Source organism: Eremothecium sinecaudum, chromosome VI (assembly GCF_001548555.1).
Source record: "Eremothecium sinecaudum strain ATCC 58844 chromosome VI, complete sequence".
Taxonomy (NCBI): domain Eukaryota; kingdom Fungi; phylum Ascomycota; class Saccharomycetes; order Saccharomycetales; family Saccharomycetaceae; genus Eremothecium; species Eremothecium sinecaudum.
This window is the reverse complement of record NC_030897.1, coordinates 384489-404245: the sequence shown is the minus strand read 5'-3', so window position 1 is coordinate 404245 and position 19757 is coordinate 384489. Positions and strand designations below refer to the sequence as shown.

At 38.9% G+C, this 19757-nt stretch overlaps 14 protein-coding genes and 1 non-coding gene across 15 annotated transcripts; 9 read left to right on the top strand and 6 right to left on the bottom strand.

Moving 5' to 3' along the window:
- Positions 1-62: 62 nt before the first annotated feature.
- On the top strand, positions 63-1217 carry RAM1 (protein farnesyltransferase; the record flags this gene model as incomplete). The annotated part of the gene is made up of 1 exon (XM_018133148.1): positions 63-1217. One exon carries the CDS (start codon positions 63-65, stop codon positions 1215-1217), a length of 1155 nt encoding a protein of 384 aa, XP_017988726.1.
- A 266-nt stretch (positions 1218-1483) lies between these two features.
- UBX3 (clathrin-mediated endocytosis regulator UBX3) lies at positions 1484-2773 on the top strand (the record flags this gene model as incomplete). Its single annotated transcript, XM_018133149.1, has 1 exon — positions 1484-2773. One exon carries the CDS (start codon positions 1484-1486, stop codon positions 2771-2773), a length of 1290 nt encoding a protein of 429 aa, XP_017988725.1.
- A 63-nt stretch (positions 2774-2836) lies between these two features.
- SRP14 (RNA-binding signal recognition particle subunit SRP14) lies at positions 2837-3244 on the bottom strand (the record flags this gene model as incomplete). The annotated part of the gene is made up of 1 exon (XM_018133150.1): positions 2837-3244. The coding sequence occupies one exon, from the start codon at positions 3242-3244 to the stop codon at positions 2837-2839; it is 408 nt and encodes a 135-aa protein (XP_017988724.1).
- A 396-nt stretch (positions 3245-3640) lies between these two features.
- AW171_hschr63698 (uncharacterized protein) lies at positions 3641-5311 on the top strand (the record flags this gene model as incomplete). Its single annotated transcript, XM_018133151.1, has 1 exon — positions 3641-5311. The coding sequence occupies one exon, from the start codon at positions 3641-3643 to the stop codon at positions 5309-5311; it is 1671 nt and encodes a 556-aa protein (XP_017988723.1).
- A 166-nt stretch (positions 5312-5477) lies between these two features.
- On the bottom strand, positions 5478-7961 carry PMT1 (dolichyl-phosphate-mannose-protein mannosyltransferase PMT1; the record flags this gene model as incomplete). Its single annotated transcript, XM_018133152.1, has 1 exon — positions 5478-7961. The coding sequence occupies one exon, from the start codon at positions 7959-7961 to the stop codon at positions 5478-5480; it is 2484 nt and encodes an 827-aa protein (XP_017988722.1).
- Positions 7962-8482: 521 nt separating this feature from the next.
- On the top strand, positions 8483-9739 carry RPN6 (proteasome regulatory particle lid subunit RPN6; the record flags this gene model as incomplete). The annotated part of the gene is made up of 1 exon (XM_018133153.1): positions 8483-9739. One exon carries the CDS (start codon positions 8483-8485, stop codon positions 9737-9739), a length of 1257 nt encoding a protein of 418 aa, XP_017988721.1.
- A 194-nt stretch (positions 9740-9933) lies between these two features.
- SNU23 (U4/U6-U5 snRNP complex subunit SNU23) lies at positions 9934-10500 on the top strand (the record flags this gene model as incomplete). Its single annotated transcript, XM_018133154.1, has 1 exon — positions 9934-10500. The coding sequence occupies one exon, from the start codon at positions 9934-9936 to the stop codon at positions 10498-10500; it is 567 nt and encodes a 188-aa protein (XP_017988720.1).
- A 51-nt stretch (positions 10501-10551) lies between these two features.
- AIM36 (Aim36p) lies at positions 10552-11214 on the bottom strand (the record flags this gene model as incomplete). The annotated part of the gene is made up of 1 exon (XM_018133155.1): positions 10552-11214. The coding sequence occupies one exon, from the start codon at positions 11212-11214 to the stop codon at positions 10552-10554; it is 663 nt and encodes a 220-aa protein (XP_017988719.1).
- A 323-nt stretch (positions 11215-11537) lies between these two features.
- Positions 11538-12005, top strand: MRPS8 (mitochondrial 37S ribosomal protein uS8m; the record flags this gene model as incomplete). The annotated part of the gene is made up of 1 exon (XM_018133156.1): positions 11538-12005. One exon carries the CDS (start codon positions 11538-11540, stop codon positions 12003-12005), a length of 468 nt encoding a protein of 155 aa, XP_017988718.1.
- A 74-nt stretch (positions 12006-12079) lies between these two features.
- Positions 12080-13072, bottom strand: BUG1 (Bug1p; the record flags this gene model as incomplete). Its single annotated transcript, XM_018133157.1, has 1 exon — positions 12080-13072. The coding sequence occupies one exon, from the start codon at positions 13070-13072 to the stop codon at positions 12080-12082; it is 993 nt and encodes a 330-aa protein (XP_017988717.1).
- Positions 13073-13681: 609 nt separating this feature from the next.
- GET3 (guanine nucleotide exchange factor GET3) lies at positions 13682-14728 on the top strand (the record flags this gene model as incomplete). Its single annotated transcript, XM_018133158.1, has 1 exon — positions 13682-14728. One exon carries the CDS (start codon positions 13682-13684, stop codon positions 14726-14728), a length of 1047 nt encoding a protein of 348 aa, XP_017988716.1.
- A 183-nt stretch (positions 14729-14911) lies between these two features.
- Positions 14912-14984, bottom strand: AW171_hschr63690. The gene has a single exon. It is a non-coding gene; the product is annotated as a tRNA-Met (tRNA).
- A 251-nt stretch (positions 14985-15235) lies between these two features.
- ATG16 (Atg16p) lies at positions 15236-15625 on the bottom strand (the record flags this gene model as incomplete). Its single annotated transcript, XM_018133159.1, has 1 exon — positions 15236-15625. The coding sequence occupies one exon, from the start codon at positions 15623-15625 to the stop codon at positions 15236-15238; it is 390 nt and encodes a 129-aa protein (XP_017988715.1).
- A 184-nt stretch (positions 15626-15809) lies between these two features.
- CVM1 (Cvm1p) lies at positions 15810-18071 on the top strand (the record flags this gene model as incomplete). Its single annotated transcript, XM_018133160.1, has 1 exon — positions 15810-18071. The coding sequence occupies one exon, from the start codon at positions 15810-15812 to the stop codon at positions 18069-18071; it is 2262 nt and encodes a 753-aa protein (XP_017988714.1).
- A 255-nt stretch (positions 18072-18326) lies between these two features.
- On the top strand, positions 18327-19697 carry DUN1 (serine/threonine protein kinase DUN1; the record flags this gene model as incomplete). The annotated part of the gene is made up of 1 exon (XM_018133161.1): positions 18327-19697. The coding sequence occupies one exon, from the start codon at positions 18327-18329 to the stop codon at positions 19695-19697; it is 1371 nt and encodes a 456-aa protein (XP_017988713.1).
- Positions 19698-19757: the final 60 nt, after the last annotated feature.

Here is a 19757-nt window from a genome sequence, read left to right as displayed (position 1 = left end):
GAAAATATATTCGTAATTCTATAGGACTGGAAGCTATTCTGTTAACTGAGTTTCAGAGAGCCATGCCGTTGTCACGAGGTATCCTTAAGTCCACAGTTCTCACGGAAACTCTGGAGCAAAGAAGACAAGTGGTTGAAGATTGTGCTAAGATCTACAGGGACTTAGAAGGTAAAGATGTAGCTTTGAATGCCGACTATATTCGGCGATATTTGGAATATATATTATCATGCAAGCAGCCTCTACCAGTGACGCCCTTGGACGCAGCACAGCCTTGGCTGGTATATTGGATTTTAAACTCGCTGAAAACTATTATTAGCAATTGGGCGAAAGAAGGATATTTTGATCGAATACAGTCTAAAGTGGCAACCTTCTCACCGATTGGTGGTCCATATGCCGGTGGACCTGGACAATTACCGCATCTTGCAAGTAATTATGCTGCGATTGCAGTAATGGCACTATGTGGCAATACAAATAATAGCTGGGATATGATAAACAGAGAATACATATACCATTGGCTAGTTTCTTTGAAGACACCGGACGGCGGATTCAAGACGGTCAAGCAGGTCGGCGAGATCGACACTCGTGGGGTTTACACGGCTCTTAGTGTGGCTTCAATGCTAAATATAATGACTGAAGAATTAACAGAGGGCTGTGTTGACTTTTTACTTCGCTGTCAATCCTACGAAGGTGGCTTTGGCGGCGCTCCATATGGAGATGAAGCTCATGGGGGATATACCTACTGCGCTGTTGGTAGTTTGGCCATCCTAGGTGCATTGGATAGGGTTAACATACCCAAGTTAATGGACTGGTGCAGTGCTCGCCAAACAAACGAAGAAAAGGGATTATCTGGCAGAACAAACAAACTTGTTGATGGATGTTACTCTTTCTGGATCGGTAGTGTCGCTGCGATCCTAGAGGCTTACGGATTTGGACAATGCATTGACAAATCGGGCCTACAAGAGTATATTCTGAAGTGCTGTCAGCCTGATGACCGACCAGGGCTAAGAGACAAGCCAGGAAAGCCTCCTGATTTCTATCATACCAACTATGTCGCTCTAGGTTTGGCAGCAGCTCAGTATAACTTCAACCGCGACCATCGTACTAACGACATCACATGCACACCAATAGGTGAAACAATGGTTCAGCCAATACATCCAATATATGGACTGCCAATTGACGATGTGAAGCGATTTAAAGAACACTGGACAAACACCTAAGTACTACTTTAAATGTTTATAATGTATTCTAATGTTAGATTATTCTTGAATAGCAATTTAACATCCTTGCACCACAAAACTATAGCTATGGACAGGGTTTATATTTTGTATGAAGGTGGAACTATTCTTAACCGAGCCTATAATTGCTAACGTAAGGGGTTCTTTCGATAGAAGGTATAGTTAGTGTCCTGATATAACAATTATACCTTAGAATACTGGTTAATATTGCATGGACGTACAGTTCACTGAATTTTAGGTTTTTGTTAATGTTTAGAGAGTTCTTTCAACGGTTTCTAAATCCACAGACGCCAACCTTCATTGAACTACCAGGTGGTTTCCCTGAAGAGCGAACTGAAGAAGCAACTTCGGCTAGCTCAGGTAATAATATTAAAGATAAAATTTTGCACTGTTTAATTACACCTCCACTTCTGCTGTTGTATTTTATTTTAAGTGTTACACTATTTATTATTGATACTTTCAAGCCAATCAGGAAATTGGTGGTATTTTATGATAATAATCGGTTTAGAAATTCCGAAGAGTATTCTAATCATTACCAGGCACTAGTCGACAATATTATTAGTGACTGCGGCAGATATAACCTGTCTGCCAGGGAACCGCCTACACTAGGAGAGACACACTCATTTTATTCGCTCTATAATACAGAAAATGGGCTTCTTCTTCCAAATATGATCCAAGGTGGGTATAGTGATCTTCTGAAGACATGTACGGAGCAGGGGAAGTTTGCATTGATATATATTCATGATCCGATGTTGCCATCCCCCTTGGAATATGTGCATAGACTTCTCACCAGCGAAGAAATGATAAATATGATTAGACGATACCAGATGCTACTGTGGTTTGGCAGCGTTACTACTGCTGAGGGATTACAGGTGGCGAACTATTTGAGGGCACGACAGTTTCCTTTCATAGGATTCCTTACCCTGAAGAGCGAAACGAAGCTGGAATTTATCTGTCGCATTGAGGGCAAGCTGTTCGATTTTAGTTTGTCATCACTGGAGTCTAAGTTACAAGCTGCATATTCAAAGCTTCTCGTTCTAAGACAGCAGAGACAAAACCGGGAGCTACAGCGCCTTGTAATGGAGCAACAAGACTACCGATACCAGCAGTCATTGATGAGGGATCAAGAACGAAGCCGGGCTTCTGATGAGGCTCGCTTGCAAGAACAACAGCAACAAGAGGAGGAAGGTTTAAAGAAACAGTGGCTTTTATGGAGGAAGTCCGTGTTACATCCTGAACCAACTGAAGGCGATATTTGTCGACTAGGCATTAGAACCAACACTGGCCGTCTGGTTCGAAAGTTCGACGCATCCCTACCCATAGAAGAAGTATATGCTTTTGTGGAGCTACATTTACTTGGGGTTTTATCAAACAACGAGACTTACGAAGCTGACAGTGCTCCAGATTACAACTATTCTTATAATTTTAAACTGACAACACCTGTTCCTCGTGTGGAACTGGACCCAGAAAAATTAATCAGAGATGAAGCAGCAATATACCCGTCAGGAACTGTGGTTTACGAGCAAAGTGATGTGTGATTTTCCTTTATCCCTATATAAAATTTAATATATACACTATACTTGTGAAGGACAAAAATACCCTCACTTCCGAAGCGACTTTTTAACCTTCGACCTTCCCTTCTTCTTCTTCATCTTGACGAGGTTATTCATCCCATCCTTCAGTACAGATACGTACTCTTGCCAGAACTTATCCAGCGAATCCGCTTCTACTATAGTAGAACACTTCTTCTTGTCTCCTTTGGATCTCAATGAAACTCTCAATAAGATTGGATAACGATTACTATTTCCATCCTTGAGTCCTGACATCCTAGAAATGTCAGCCCTTGGGTGACTCGAAGCATCAAACTCTTCATTCAAAACAACGGCATCTTTCTCGACTAGCCTCTTCATCTTTATATTTAGCGATAATTGGTCTCTATTAGCGATCCCTACAAGTTCTTTAACCTGTACAAGGAACTCATCTGCCGAAAAACGCTTACTTATTTCCATTGATCCTTTCTTTAGCCCTTGGTTCGTGTCTCACTTACTATTAGGCACTCGGCTTCATCATTAACTACTTAAGTTACGTTTACTTTTATAAATATGGCGATCATGTGACCGAGCCAAATCACCAAATACAATGCAACCATGGCACTTCCTTGCGAAATATTGAAAGTAAATCCTGTAAGTTATGATTAACTTCTATCTAGAAGCTCCGTCATTTCGCTTATTGTGTCGGCCTTTCTCCCTGTTACCCGTGACGGATCAATAGTGTCTGACTTTGAATAGGGTTCAACCCTATTACGGGGTATACATTTAAACAAAAACGAATAAAATACTTTCTGTTTGCTGTCATATAGGGTCACAAAGCGGTTTAGGCCATTTCGAGGAAGATTACAGGTTAAGATGAGTACATTGACGGGGGCAGAGTTGGTCCGCTGCTTCATTGGTGCCAATATAATTGCCTTGGGAACCGGGACACAGTATCTATATAGCTACTATGCCCCGCAACTTTTGACCCATTGCAGCATACCAGTTGAGTATTTATCATATTTTACATTTGCATTGACAATCGGTTCTTCAGCTCTAGGGATACTATGTGGGTTTATTATTGATACCATGGGGCCGCAGTTTTCTTGTGGGCTGAGTGCGTTCTGCACATTCATTGCTTACTACAGCTTAAGATACTGCTATTCCAATAAGTCTAATAATATTCCCTTTCTTTTTCTAGTGTTTGTGTTACTTGGTTATGGTTGCATATCGGGGTTCTTCGCTGCGGTAAAGTGCTGTACAATTAATTATCCGCAGTATAGAGGGACAGCAGTTTCCTGCCCTTTTGCCCTTTTTGCACTCTCGGCAATGCTATTCTCGTCTGCATGTTACCGTTTATTTGGTGAAGATATGTTGTCTGTGTTCACCTTCCTAATGATCCTTTGTCCTGCCATTACCCTTACAGGTTGTTGGACGTTGAAAATTGACACAGATAACCCCAAAAGGGATGAAAGAGAAGCCACTGAACTTGATCCAGAAAGTTGTGATGCTGAATCGCATTTTGAATCTTTGAATGTCACTCCAGCAGCAAATTTTGGGGCCATAACCGAAGAAGTAGAGCATTTTCGGCCTTTAAAGAACAAACATGCGAGCGTTCTCAGCCCAAATGTGAAGAGCCCATCGAATAAACAATCTTTTCCAGTCCCGGAACTAGTGATTGAGCCTAGTAGTGCAATTGCCGATGATCAAGGTTATGGAAATCTCTCAAGAACTGAGCGCAACATATCACAATCGAGGAATAATGGATATTTCAGTTTTTACAGATCATTTAAATCTATCTTCAATGGTAAATGGTTTGATGAATTGATGAAGGTCATTAATAACCCAAACTTTATTATTTATTATATGATTATGGCAATTTTACATGGAGCTGGCCAGATGTATATTTATTCAATTGGTTATATTGTGGACGTCCAGGCTAGCTCTCACCCTGAACAATCAATTGGCGGTGAGCAGGTCCAGACTTTGCAATTGTCAATTATATCTGTGTCCTCCTGCATTGGTAGGTTGATATCTGGTCCAATATCAGACTTACTAGTTAAAAGATTTAATGCCCAAAGATTCTGGTTAATTCTTGTTGCCACATTTATCTTTAATATAGCATCAATGATTTTAATATCAGAAACGACTGTAGTTCCCAGGTTCTGGCATGATTTACCTCCCAATATTTTTAGTCTATCCTGTTCATCGCTATTATTCGGTTTTGGATTTGGTATGACTCTTGGGACATTTCCTGCGATTGTTGCAGACAGTTTTGGGTTAGTAGGCTTCAGTACTATATGGGGAATTCTCACTACAGGTTGCCTAATTAGTGTGAATTACTTTAGCAAAGTATTTGCAAATGATCTAAGCTTTAACGCGGACGTTACACATGGTGGATGCATTCAAGGCTCTAGTTGTTACTCTCACACATTTCATGTCATTCAAGTATTTGCCACATTCGCTTTGTGTTTAGTAATCGTAGCGATGGCGAGGAACAGTCAGAAGTTTCCAAACTATCCTCTTAGTGCGGCCACCAGTCCATAATATGCCGGTGCAACTCGGTTGCACCTTTAATTTATTACAATCAAACGATAATCTAAAACTATAGAAGGATCATCTTATATATGTGACTGTATAGTCTTTAAAGGATTGGATATAGTCAACATATATCTAACGCCCTTTCGTAAATACATAAAACCACATCTTTTACCTATAACAACTGTGGATTGTGCGCAACAGCCTTAAGTTCAACACCTTCTTCCTTCACTAATCTTTTAACTTCCTCCGGAGACAAAGGGTTTCCGTGCTGATCCATGAATTTCTTAGGCGAAGGGTCTGCAATAATCTTTTCAATATCAACGTCGACCTTTTTAGCCTCATTGTAACCAGGTACAACATTGATTGAACCTGCAGTTGGTGAATTACCCACCAGTTCATGAGTAGGAGTACGAGCGGCCCTTTCGTCAATTTCTTTATAGTCTGCATACTTAGCTGGGAAGTTAGAACAGCTGTAATCCCAGTCAGCGAACCATTGTGATTTTGAGCATAAGTCTTTAGTCCATTTCGAACCATACGACAAAGGAGAGTAACTGCTGTAAAAGTACCCAGTCCATGTTAAGTACAGAATCAAAAGCCCATAAGCAACATTCCTTTTGTTTCTTAAAACGTAACTGGTCAGAACATCTAGCCCATGGCCAAGTGCCAATATACCAAAGTAGTATGCTGGCAAGTAATGGTGGAGGAATAACTGTCGACTCATTAAAAAGGATGGCAAAAAGTGGACGACATAGCCGATCAAATAATGCATAGTCTGTATATGGAAGTTCAAAACATCTTTGTCCTGTAAAACAGGTTTTCCTAACTGCCAAGCAAATAGTTCAGCAGAGCAAATGAACGCAAATACTCCAATGAAAGCGGTTACGGACCACCAAACTATAGCATTACCAATGAAATAAACTTGTCTGTTATCCTTAGCCCAATATGATATACCTCTCAGTAGGAATGGCCACGAAATAGGGTCAGACTGGTACACGTGTGGCTCCTTCAAGTTTTTGTTGATATGCCACATTCTTATGTGGGATTCCTTAACCTTTTCGAAGAAAGTGGGCTTCCTGTAAGACACTCTCTCTGCATCTTCTGGTAGGAGAGGATGCGAGTTACTTTCTACATACCATAAGGTCAAATGTGGCTTACCTTGAGTAGCACATGTAACCTCTTGCTGCTCGAATCCCCATTTTGGTAATTTCACCTCATGAGAGAACAACAAACAACCCGTCATAGCGTGACGTAAACGGAATTTAGTATCAATTGCCTTAACTGATTCTTGAGCTTCGCCAGGGACAGACGCTTCACGGTCAATTTCAACTATCCAATCATCATTTGCATCACCTTCGAATTCTGCATAACCGTAACCAGAAACTTCTTTTTGCCAGTCAGAGGATTCTGAAACTGGAGGCTTATGATCATGAGAGTGTAGTCTATGACCAGTTAGCACGTGTTTTAATCTTATTTTAGTTCCATGCTTTACACCTTCAAATTCCGTTGGCACAGTGTTCGACTTATTATACAGTTCAACATACCAATCATTGTTATGATCCAAGTGGGGATACAATGTAACTTGCTGCTGCTTAGAACCACTCTTTAAAGCATGGTCATGTGAATGCAAATAACCACCCATGGTGCCAACATGGCGTATAGTAATTGTCGAACCAATTCCTACATCAGCCAAAATATTCGAAGGAATGGAGTTACCTTTTAGTGTAGTCCTAAATTCTGAAGAGAAAAATCCAGCACCATCAGAGTAGCTGTTTAAAGCAGAAAAGTGGATGTGGAAAAAGAATAAGTATACACAAAGTGGGATACCCAACAAAAAGAGCACTTGTGTTACACTCTGTTTAACAATTCTAGAAACTGGCGTTGTCAAATCTCCAATTTGGAACCATAGCCTCCAAATACAAAGCAAGCCTACCCAAGCAACTGTAAACAAGCCGACCCATTTCGAAGAAACAGCCAAACCTAATGCCAATCCAGTCATAGCCAAACAGTAGTACGACTTCATAGATCCTGTCTTGTATATTTCATATCTCTTGAACGAATATACCGCAGCAGCAATGAAGAAAAGCATAGGAGAATCCAATAGGATATACCTGGAGATAGTCACAAAGGAGTTTTCAATAGCAAATGAAATACTAACACAGAAAGCCACAACTCGACGAACTCCGGAATTCCTTAAAGTCAAGTACATCAATAGAACAGTAAAAACACCCAGAACCGCAGAAAAACCTCTCATTACAACGTAAGGAACCGAAGAATTGTATACATCACCTATATTGCTGAAACCAAAGCCTCCATTGTAACCCGCCAGGCTACCGACAGCAGCAAATAGCATTTTAGCCAGCGGCGGATGCACATCCATGAAGAATTTACCTGTAATATATTTCGAAGCAAATCCACCGAAATGAACTTCATCAAAAACCACTGAATTTGGATAAGACAATCTGTAAAGTCTCACAAAACTAGCTATCAACAGCAAAATACCAATAGTAACCTTCTCTTTAGTAGTTTTGGGTGTACGCTTTTCCGGAAGCTTTTCAGAAGGTTCTGTAACTAAAAATGGCCTTAAGGGACCACGCTTTATTTCAAAGCTATGCACAGGATCATCATCATCTACTTTCACCTCTTGAACCTTTGACATCTTGGACAGATAGCTCTGGATAGATACAGTATTCAAAGAGTGTAAGGATCCAATTGGAAATTAGTTTATAACTAAATTGAAATATAATGTTTCGTTATTTAATACAGAACACGTAAAATGTTTTTTTCCTGATCACCTGGTTGATGAGAAATTCTTATAGATCAACATTACGTACAGTATAATTTATATAGAATGAGTTACAGGTAATTTTACATCGCTAATAGGTATCACATTGTTAATTTAGTGATAAATCTCTCATTGCATTGCATCTCATTAGCATTCTTATGTGTAGATCTTCACATTGAATTATGACCCACCCAAGATCCCCACTCGTAAACAATGCTGCTTAAGTTATCACACACAACGGTACGTGTCCGGGTAATTATACTAATTTCCAAAAACTAGGGTGGCAAATTAATAACTAACACTGAGGAAGTCTGTAACTAACAGTAAGTACTTGAAATAAAAGAGTACTGCTAGGTTGATTATAATAGGCTGGTCAATTATATTAGAAGTTCGAAATGTCTATTGAACATGCTAGAAAGCTCGTAGAGCAAAAGAATTATAGAGAGGCAGAATCAGTTTACCTTTCCTTGTTAAATGATTCAAACAACCAAGAGAAGAAATATGCACAGTTACAGGAGCAATGTATCCTAGAGTTGGGTCATTTATATGCATTGGCAGGTGAGTCTAGAAAACTAGCGGAGTTTGTGCCAAAGTCTCGTGAATTTATGATGCAGTTTGCGAAATCTAAAACTGCTAAGGTGTTGAAAACATTGATTGATGAATTTGAATTGATTCCTGGCACGTTAGATATCCAAATTGAGGTTTGCAAGGAGTCAATTTTGTTTGCCCAGGCGGAAAAAAGGGTATTTTTGAAGCATTCTCTTTCTATTAGATTGGCGACGTTATATTACCAGAAAGGACAGTACCGTGACTCGTTGCTACTGATAAATGACTTGTTAAAGGAGTTCAAGAAGTTGGACGATAAGTCTTCGCTAGTTGATGTTCATCTGCTAGAATCTAAGGTATATCATAAGTTAAGGAATCTAGCACGGTCTAAGGCTGCGTTGACAAGTGCAAGGACATCCGCAAATTCCATATACTGCCCGACTTTGACTGTTGCAGAGCTGGACTTGACCAGTGGTATCCTGCATTGTGAGGATAAAGATTATAAGACTGCATTTTCTTACTTTTACGAGTCCTTTGAGGCGTTCCATAACTCTACCGATTCCACTGAAAAGGCGAGCCAAGTGTTGAAATACATGCTATTGTCAAAAATCATGTTGAACTATATCAACGAAGCGAATATTATTTTGAATGCGAAATATGCAAAAGAAACCTACCAATCCCGTGGCATAGACGCCATGAAAGCCATTGCAGAAGCCTACTCCCATAGATCCCTTCTAGAATTCAACACAGCGCTAAAGAACTACGATAAAGAATTGATGGGCGACGATCTCATTAGGTCGCATTTTAACGCATTGTATGATACACTTTTGGAGTCCAACTTGTGTAAAATTATTGAACCATTTGAGTGTGTGGAAGTGTCTCATATTTCTAAAATGATTGGATTAGATCCACAACAGGTTGAGGGTAAATTATCCCAAATGATTCTAGACAAGGTTTTCTACGGTGTTTTGGACCAAGGTAATGGTTGGCTATATGTATACCCAACTCCAGAGCAGGATGCCACCTACGATTCTTCCTTAGAGTTGGTTGGTAAACTGAACAAGGTTGTTGAGCAACTATATCAGAAAGCCAGTGTTCTAACGTGAAACATAAACCGTATATATATGTATATAACTATGTATACGAATACGAATAGTAAACTAATTTTCGTGAATTAAATGTATTTCCTTAAAGCTGCAACTGCCTGTGCTATAATTTTTATTAAAACATTGGGAAAAAGACGTTTTAGAACATAATACTGGGTATATCGTAAATAAGGCCTCAAGCCATAAGAACCTTGATGGCTAACTTTGGAAGAAGGACTTGGGATAGAGAGGAGTATGCTAAACTTGCAAAAGAATCAAGACCCTTATCTCATCTTGAGGATCTTTCGGAAGCGCAATTTCAGCAATTGAAACTGAAATATACTAATTATGAGAAACTTCTACAGGAATCTACGGCAGATGCAGATAAAAGGATAATCACTTCAGCCCTGACATCATATAAGAGGGGTAAACAGTTTGGTTTTTACTGTGAACTATGTAATTTGACTTTTAAGGACACTCTGCAATACATTGATCATCTCAACCATAAAGTGCATGAAATAAAATTTGAACAGGTATTTGACGAAAAACTTGTCATTGACACCCGAGATAATGAGCATGTTCCAATATCGGAGTTTGTGAACGAATATAAGTCTCAGGTTGCTGCATTTGCCAAGAATAATGGCAGCTTTAAAGCAACTAATAGGAAGCCAAAGAAGTATATAAAAGTTGATGTGAAGAAAAAGGAAAAGGATAATGAAACGACAGATGAAGTCAGCGATGCTATGGGCTTTAAATCTTTTGGGAGTACAAAACGGAAATGAATGATGAGCTTTTGGCGATATATAAACTAAGTGGCTAATTACATGATAGGGTTAAATAGTAGTAATTTTATCGACTGTTTGAAAATATTTAACAAGTTCAAAGTCTTGGGTCGTCTTGTTTGAGATAACGGAGGAGACCACGGAAACTTCGGTTTCGAATTTAATTGCCTCTTTTATGGAATCAGGGAAGCCTACAACATAAACGGTGTCACCTTTTTGGCACCGATCTTTCATGTATCTTCCTAGCAGCATAGCTATGGTTCCAACTGGCAATTTGCTCAAGTAGTTTTCTTTATGGACATTAAAAGTTTCATCCAGAAGAGCTTGATATCTATCATTCTCCTGCTTCCTGTAGTATTCAGCAACATCACGTACTTCAATGATTTTTGACTCTTTATAATCTGGCAGCTTATTAGTCGAGATAGTCGATGGTACAAGATGTACAGTAATGTCACCCTGAGAAAAAATAGATATCTTCCTCTTTAAACCAGACATAATCCTTGAGTATTCATCTTCTGAAAAGGAGTTTTTAGGCTTATTCTTATCAACAGCATTGACTGCTTGTATAAAGATTAGCGTACCAATTACAGAAACAATTATCAAGTTTCTAAATTTGGGCATTTCATCAGGCCTGGGGGGTTTAGTAGAGTATAGCCTCCTAGATATGCAGCATCTGGAAAGCCGAAATGATCTAGCGATTACCTGGCGGAGCATTATTCACGTTTTGCTTTTTAGTGTTTCGGTGTTCATAATAAATGAATTTATCCTGAATGTATAAGATGCCAAGATTTGATTAACATAAAAACATTTCAAACGTAGACACGATAAACAGCTTACTTAAACCCGATAACTGGGATATAATATATAAAATACCACTCTAAGTTATTCATTTAGCAATGAGATCTCATTATTATTGTGTCACGTGATAAAATTTTAATCTTCCAAAAATTTTCATGGGCTTCACTGGTTAACTTACATCATGTATGCGAAGAAGCACTTCTTTGGCGGCCTGAATTTAATCCATAGTAAGCTGCAGGATGTCGTTGGTTCGGTTGGCCCATGTATGTTCTCATTTACAGAACTGCTCTCAAGTTAGACTAGGTCTAACGTCTATTCCATATTCTAAACTACATTTGCATTTTGCGTATAATCTATACAAACATGGATTCCTATCCAGTTTGCAAAGAGGTTCTACAAAAGGCCCTGATGAAGTGTTCACAGAGGTAACTCCAGATAATATTGCCACCAGAAGGTTATGGCTGGGATTAAAGTATAGAGAAAACAGAAGTGTGCTTACATCATGTAGGTTGATTTCCACACCTAGTTCCAAACTAAGGCTCTCTCACCAGGAGTTGAAGAGTCTGTGTTCAGGTAGGGTTACAAGGATGATCAAGCCGCTACAACCCGGTGAGCTAATATTAGTGAAAACTGGTGATGAGGTTATGGATATCCATGAAGCCGTTAAGAAAGAGAAAGGTGGCATGGTTCTCTGTAGAGTTAGATGAATGTTTAACTCATTCCATGCTTGGATTGAGCTGTAAATAGCAGATAAATAGTATAAGATATTAATTCACATTACTTAAAATTCTACTACTGGCCCTGAGCCGATGGATCTCCATTTAGACATGTCAAGATTCCAGTTCCGCCATTTTTCCAAAACAGACCTTTCAACAGGGCGCGGTTGAACAGTCTGCAGTCCAGAATCAGGCGTTGATTGCGGAAAGCTGGCAAATTGTACCAATGAAGCCGGCGTGGACATGGTTTGCGATGGCGCAGATCCCTGCTGGGATTCTTTTGAAGAGAGTTCTGCGCGTACAGCCGATAGTTCTTCTTTCGTAGATACCAATTCCTTGTTGGCAGTGTTAAGCTTTTCTGTGAACTCTTTTAAGGTATCTTTCAAGTCTTCTATTGTAGCTTCTTGATCCATATTAATGAACCTCATTTTTTTTAATTGAGCTTGTAAGTCGGAAATCTGGGTTTTGTACTGCTCGACAATGGCTTTATCATTGCTTTCCCGTATGGTAGACATGAAGTCAGCAGTATCAGAATCTCCAAACAACTTCTCCTCCTTTGCTTCCTCATTCTCATTAGTATTGTCCTCCTGAGCCTTTTTATTGTAAGCTGTATCAGACACGACACTTTTGCCAGGTTCGGGATCGTTCTTATCTTCCTTTGATTCAGCAACTTCATCCTTCTTAGCTTCATCTTTTGGGAGTTCTTTATTTACCTCATCATTGACTACAGTGGCAGCGTTATCGTTCTTCGTAGTAGTTTCCTCCTTCCCTTCTGTCTCTGACGTATTTTTAGCATCAGTTTTAACATCTTCTTTCGTCGCAGCGTCTGAACCTCCCTCATCATTCGCCTCAGTATCAACTGAATCATCTACTTCCTTAGAAGCTCTTGATGGAACATCTGATGTACCTGCAGAAGCCTTGGAATCTTCTTTCTCCCCCTCAGCAGCCCCGGCCGTATCATTCTTCTTTTTGTTACCCTTTTTCTTCTTTTTCAGTTTAAGTTCCTCAACACGCTTCCTAGCTGCCTCAATCTTAAGATCACGCCCTTCTTCCGACATGTTGTAAGTGATTATCGTTTACGTCCTACAACTCTAGTTAGGGAAATATTATACAAGCTGCTAACCACTAAGGACTTCAAATAACATTAAGGCTATTTACGCACCCAGACACCAAACTGTAGTCTAGCTGTTAAATAGTTTCAAATACTGATCTAGCCACGAGCCGCCCTGATATACACGAGCATCCAGGATAGGGTCTTTTGCTTCTTTGGCCTGGGTCGCTGTTATTCGCTTGTTATTATGTGCTATTATGGATCTACTAATATAATTAAGTTATAGTTTCGCCTTAAAATCCAAATTACAAAGGAAACAAAAGTAACGAGTGAACTTCAAAAGTCAATACCTAGTGATCTCATATGCTAGTTACGAACTCCACGAACAGACCATAGCTTGGGAAATAGTAGTAGTTTCGCTCTCAATGTCTACTACATACTGGCAGCATTAGGTTGTTTACTGAATCGTAAATTATGATAGAAAGCCGTGGCAAAAATTACACGCTAAATAGATTTGAGATTGAGTCAATATACAACAACCTTTTAACCGCCAAGGTATATTTATAATAAAGGTATCTTAGTTTGACCGCGTATTAGTTTTGGTTTGGTGTTATAAATGTCTGCTATTGCTGTTGAGCCTAACTTAAAATCGTTAATTTACTCCAAAACTTATAAATGGATCTTTGTTGGTGGTAAGGGTGGCGTAGGTAAAACGACGTCTTCATGTTCTATTGCTATTCAAATGGCTTTAGCTCAGCCTGATAAACAGTTCCTATTGATTTCCACTGACCCAGCTCATAATTTAAGCGATGCATTTAATGAGAAATTTGGGAAGGATGCAAGGAAAGTTAGTGGTATGAATAACCTATCTTGTATGGAGATTGATCCATCTGCAACAATGAGGGATGTAAACGATATGGCTATTTCACAAGAAGGTGATGATAGTATTACCGAGTTATTGCAAGGAGGTGCTTTAGCAGATTTGACCAGCTCTATTCCTGGTATTGATGAAGCATTGTCTTTTATGGAGGTTATGAAACATATTAAAAGACAAGAAGATGGCGAAGGAGATAAATATGACACCTTTATCTTTGACACAGCACCTACTGGTCATACTTTGAGGTTTTTGCAGCTTCCTTCTACTTTATCTAAGTTACTAGAGAAGTTCGGTTCTTTAACGCAAAAGCTTGGTCCAATGTTGAGCTCATTATCAGGTGCCAAGCAGATCGATATGGTTCCAAAGATAAACGAGTTGAAAGTCAATGTTGAGAAGATTAAACAGCAATTCACGGATCCTGAGTTGACTACTTTTGTGTGTGTTTGTATTAGTGAATTTTTGTCGTTGTATGAAACAGAAAGATTAGTGCAAGAATTGATCTCATATGACATGGACGTCAATTCTATTATTGTTAACCAGCTATTGTTTGCTGAAAACGATAGCGAGCACAATTGTAAGAGATGTCAGTCACGGTGGAAAATGCAAAAGAAGTATCTAGAGCAAATTGATGAGTTATATGAAGACTTCCATATTGTCAAGATGCCTTTGTGTGCGGGGGAAATCCGAGGCTTGGAAAACTTGACTAAATTCTCCAAATTCTTGAACGATGAGTACCATCCGGAAACGGACAATGCTATCATCTACCAATTGGAGCAATCAAATTGAATTGACTGTTATATAAAGTTTTTGCTAGTTCATGTGAACGATGGGAAACATGATTTGCGTTTGATTCTCTACAATGCTCAAGAGCATCATATATATGTATTTTTTACATATTTTTAATAAATATATCGTTGTTAAACAGAATTCAGTGTCGTTTTCTTTGTACATATAGCAGTTACAAAAAATTGCTCCAGGGGAGGTTCGAACTCTCGACCTTCAGATTATGAGACTGACGCTCTTCCGACTGAGCTACTGAAGCAAACTACAGTGCACAAAACCAATAGTTAGATATTAAACGGTAGATTTACTACACGTGATACTACATTAATACAATACTAACTAACCCCGTTATTTAACGTTCATATTACAGGCGTTTAAATAAGAATCTTCGTCGTGTTCTTATCAAGGGAAATTTATAAATCGGTAACTTACGCAACACTGTCGTTAGCGCATCCTATTTCTACTTATGTACCGTACCTGCTCATTCCGCAATGCTCCATTTGTCTCGCCTTATTGTAATACTTGATTCATCGCATCGGCCTCGTTCTGAGCCTTCAGTAACCACCGCTTGATCAACTTATCATAGTCGCATTGTAGAGAATCCAGTTTATCCTGTAAAAGACTGTTCTCAATGTTTAATCCAATGATCTCATCATTCAACCTCTCTTTATCTCTTAACCCTACCTGCACAATCTCCTGCAATTTAATAACTTCTATCTCCTTGTTTCGCAATTCCCTACGGAGATGCTTCATATGATCATCATGCTTAGTGACTGGAGTGGAGTTAATATCAATTACTAATGCAGGGGTGAATAGATGACTGAAGTTCTTCTCTATTGTATCTCTATGGCAAAGGAGTTTTAAAAAGAGTTCATGAACGTCCTTATCCTTGCTTGGCATCGTTTTAGCTTATCTTCACGTGCTGTCCTTCTTTTCATTGAATGTTCTTAAAAGATTCAAAACTGGTTTTAACTTTTTTGAATCTTTTAAGGGTTGTAAGAAGGGATTAAAATCGAGTAAACAATATTATTATGGAAGTATTAGAGTCGTAATCACCCTGGTGCTATCATATTCTATAAAAAGTATGGCTCTAAATGATGTCTTCCAAAGAGACGGTATGGAACCTAATAATCATGATAAAAATGCTGACCCCCAACATGAAAGTAAAAAGGGCTGGTTTTCCTGGTTTACTTCTACCAATGAGCCAACGAATTCTGGGAGTGCAGATTTCGATTTAAATGACGAACTTGATGATACGGATGATGATATAATTTCATCTAAAACGCAAAAAGACCCTGGTGTGTTCCAAAATTTTTTAAGTTGGGCTAGTGTTTGGAATTCTAAACAACCCGAGGATCCCATTCTGGTGAAACCGGTAGAATACCATAAATTGACATCTAAGCAGATTCAATTATTAGAACAAGAAGCGTTACAAGCTCTTTCAAGAGGTTATGAATCTTGGTGTTGGCATACCGAGTACTTACCTGACATAGGTAATAATTCTGGAAATTGGAGTCTTATAGAGGGAGAACTTAGTATTGCTAATACTGGATCGCAGAGATGTCAATTGCCAATGAAGTTTTATCCAATAAGTGACCGCTGCGAAAATGTTATCTATGTTAATAATTCTCTTCTTTTGCCTGGATATTCACCAAATGAGTATTTTCATCCTATGCCATGGACTACAAAAGCTGCTTCAGTTCTCAAGAAGTATTGTAATTATGCTGGGGAATCACATCTGTATCTAGCTGATGAGGAACAGAGTTCGGTAAATGATAAGAAACTGTTAGTAATTAGTATTACTGGTGCGTTACCGGAAAGGTATGAGAAGTTGGTCCTTGGGAAAACGTGTTCTTCAAGAAATCTGTCTGAACAACTTGCGCAGTCTTTAAAAAGTGAACGCCCCAAATCTATAACATGCATTTCTATGCACTGTCCACTAGACAAGAAATCTGTGGATGTGTGCGTTCAGGAATGTATCAACCTCCTTTGCAATTGGCGAACAACATTCCAAGAAATTGACGGCTTATTTGTTGTTGGCGTATACCATAGTGTTCCACTAGCCATTAAATTGATAGAAGCCATTATCAAAAATCATAGTATCTTCCAAGTGGATAAAAAATCTGCCATAGGCTTGCTATCATTTAATTCATGCCTTGGAGGCTACAAATTCTGGGATCACAGCGCAGACGTCGTGCTAGAAGAAGACGCTAGTTTCCAGTCATATAGGGAAAGGACTTTGTTTCAAGGCGCAACAAGATTACAAAAGGAGACTTTATCAAAAATTAAGAACTACGGTAGAAGGGATACCGAGGAATCAATAAGCATAGAACAATCTTTGGATTGGTTATTTCATACCTGCAAAAATTTTAAAATAACTATGGTAAGTTCAATGTATGATAATTGTATGACTATTGCTCAAAAGTTAGCTGTTGAGTATGTGCATCCGAGTATACAGAGGCACATATGGTGTGATTGCGAACATCTAGGGTTTGATCATCAGAACCTGACAGCTAATAGTGCATTTGCAAATATAGACGTCCTGAATCCACCCTTATTTAAGACCGATCTAGAGATTCCAAAGGAGCGAATGTTCGAAATTTTAATCATACATAATTTGTTGCTTTTAATCAACCTTGGATACCGAGAATTTATCACAATGTTCCAGCTAATCAGTCCGTTTTATATATCGAGGTCTTTCAACGAACATACATTTCCCCCAAACCTAAGAAAACAAGTTCAAAACGATCAAAAGAATTTTATAACGGCTGCAGAAACCAGATGGAAGACCACACCTCTTATTGGGTCCGCTGCCATTCCAGAAGATGTTAAATCCGTACGTGATTTATTGGAATACTTACATTATGCGAAAATCAAGAACCTTGAAAACCTAGAGGTCAAGAGCTCTATTTATGACGATAATAACATATACAGGGTTTTTATTAGAAATACATTGCAGACTGCACCACTAATGGAAAAACAACACCTCATCACTTCTGACCATAATGTCACTCCCCAAAGTATATTTAATGGAGTTAATCAATATGATTTAGTTTGGAAGTTACATGAATGTCTCGGTCGATTGGTTACATTGAGGAATATACCCGAACAACATATGTTGAAGTTGCAACTTTCTATTTCTCCAGACAATCACTTTTTGCATGACACTCGAGAATCACTATTTAAGAAAAATAATAAAGAGTCGCTGCGACGTCTCGATGAACTGTGGTCTAGCTATTGTAACTGGAAGCCCCAGACAAGAGGTCTAAGACAACTACAAGAGATTCTAAGCGTTCTTTCTTTGTACAACACAGCAGATGACTTACGGAAGGATGTAACACGTTAAGTAAAAAAATATGTAAACGCGAAAGCGATAGTATAACTTTTACTTACGATATCTAAGGAGGAAGTAATGAGCTTAACAGTTAAAAGGGTATGTGAAATCATGTTAATCAGTTCTCTTATAACCATAATACTAACTCTTAATTAGCAACTATCTGATGAATCGGATGATCCGGTTATTAAACGAGCACAAATTGATAAAGGGTCCGAGAATAATGTAGTTATAGCTCAACTAGTGAGCCTTATACCAGGAAAAGAAATGAAGATTTCATTACTAGGACTTCCTATGATTAGCATCGGCCGCAGTAGGTCGTGTGATTTTACACTCAGTGAACCTGATATTTCGACTGTCCATTGTGAACTCCGATTAGTTGAGGTAGATATTGATTGTAAACGAAAAAAATTATTCAATATAGTCGATACTAGTAGGAATGGCACATTCGTCAATGGTAATAGGCTGGTCAAGAAGGACTATTTACTTAAAAATGGCGATAGGCTAGTACTTGGGAAGAGCTGCTCATTTTTGTTTAAATACACAACAGATAACTATGGAGCATCTCCAGATTCAAAGATTAGACCCATCGAAGCTAAGGAAAAGATAACTAATAAAACTGCTACGAATTCTAAATTCTTGACTCCAAAGGCTGTTTCTACAATACCATCTAGGGGTTCATTTTTCGATAGATTTAAACTTGGGAAAGAGCTGGGTACAGGTCATTATGCAGTAGTCAGAGAAGCTACCGATAAAGTAACCGGGGAAATAGCTGCAGTGAAGATATTTCATCCTCAAATGAATGATGATATGAAGAAGACCAACCAATTTCGGGAGGAGACTAAGATCCTGATGAGTATTCATCATGTTAATATTGTTAAGCTGATAGAAAGGTATGTAGAGCCCGTGAGCAGGACTCAGGTACAGACCTATCTAGTTTTGGAAAAGGTTAATGATGGTGAATTATTTGATAGGATAGTGAGGAAAACGAAGCTGAGGCAAGATGAAACTCGCGCATTGTTTAAACAGCTGTTGACCGGACTGAAGTATTTGCATGATCAAAACATTATACACAGAGATATTAAACCAGAAAACATATTGTTAAGCATTCGTAGGAGAATTGCAGCTAATGAAGAACAGCTTGGGCCTTGGGACCATCACGAAATTGACATAACGGTGAAGATTGCAGATTTCGGGTTGGCGAAGTTTATTGGTGAAATGCAGTTTACCAACACCCTGTGCGGTACTCCTTCATACGTGGCCTCTGAAGTCTTGTCTAAAGAAGGCTACACCTCTAAGGTTGATCTATGGAGTGCTGGAGTCTTGCTGTATGTCTGTCTATGTGGATTTCCTCCCTTTAGCGAGCAATTGGCTCCCCCATCAATGAAAGAACAAATATTACAAGGAAAATATGCATTTTATTCTCCATATTGGGACGATATTGACGACTCGGCTCTAGATTTAATCTCCAAGTTACTAGTCGTTGATCCAGGGAAGCGTTTTTCAGTCCTTGATGCTATAAATCATCCATGGTTCAAGGCCATGCCGGATAGCTTCTCTACTAAACTACAAAGATTGGAGATCACCCAAGGCAGGCTGCCCATTACTTACTCTGAATTGTCAAGCCTTCAAAAATAATTTTGATAGATATTATTCCATATTAATTGGAGAGTTTATAATATATACATGTCGTAATGG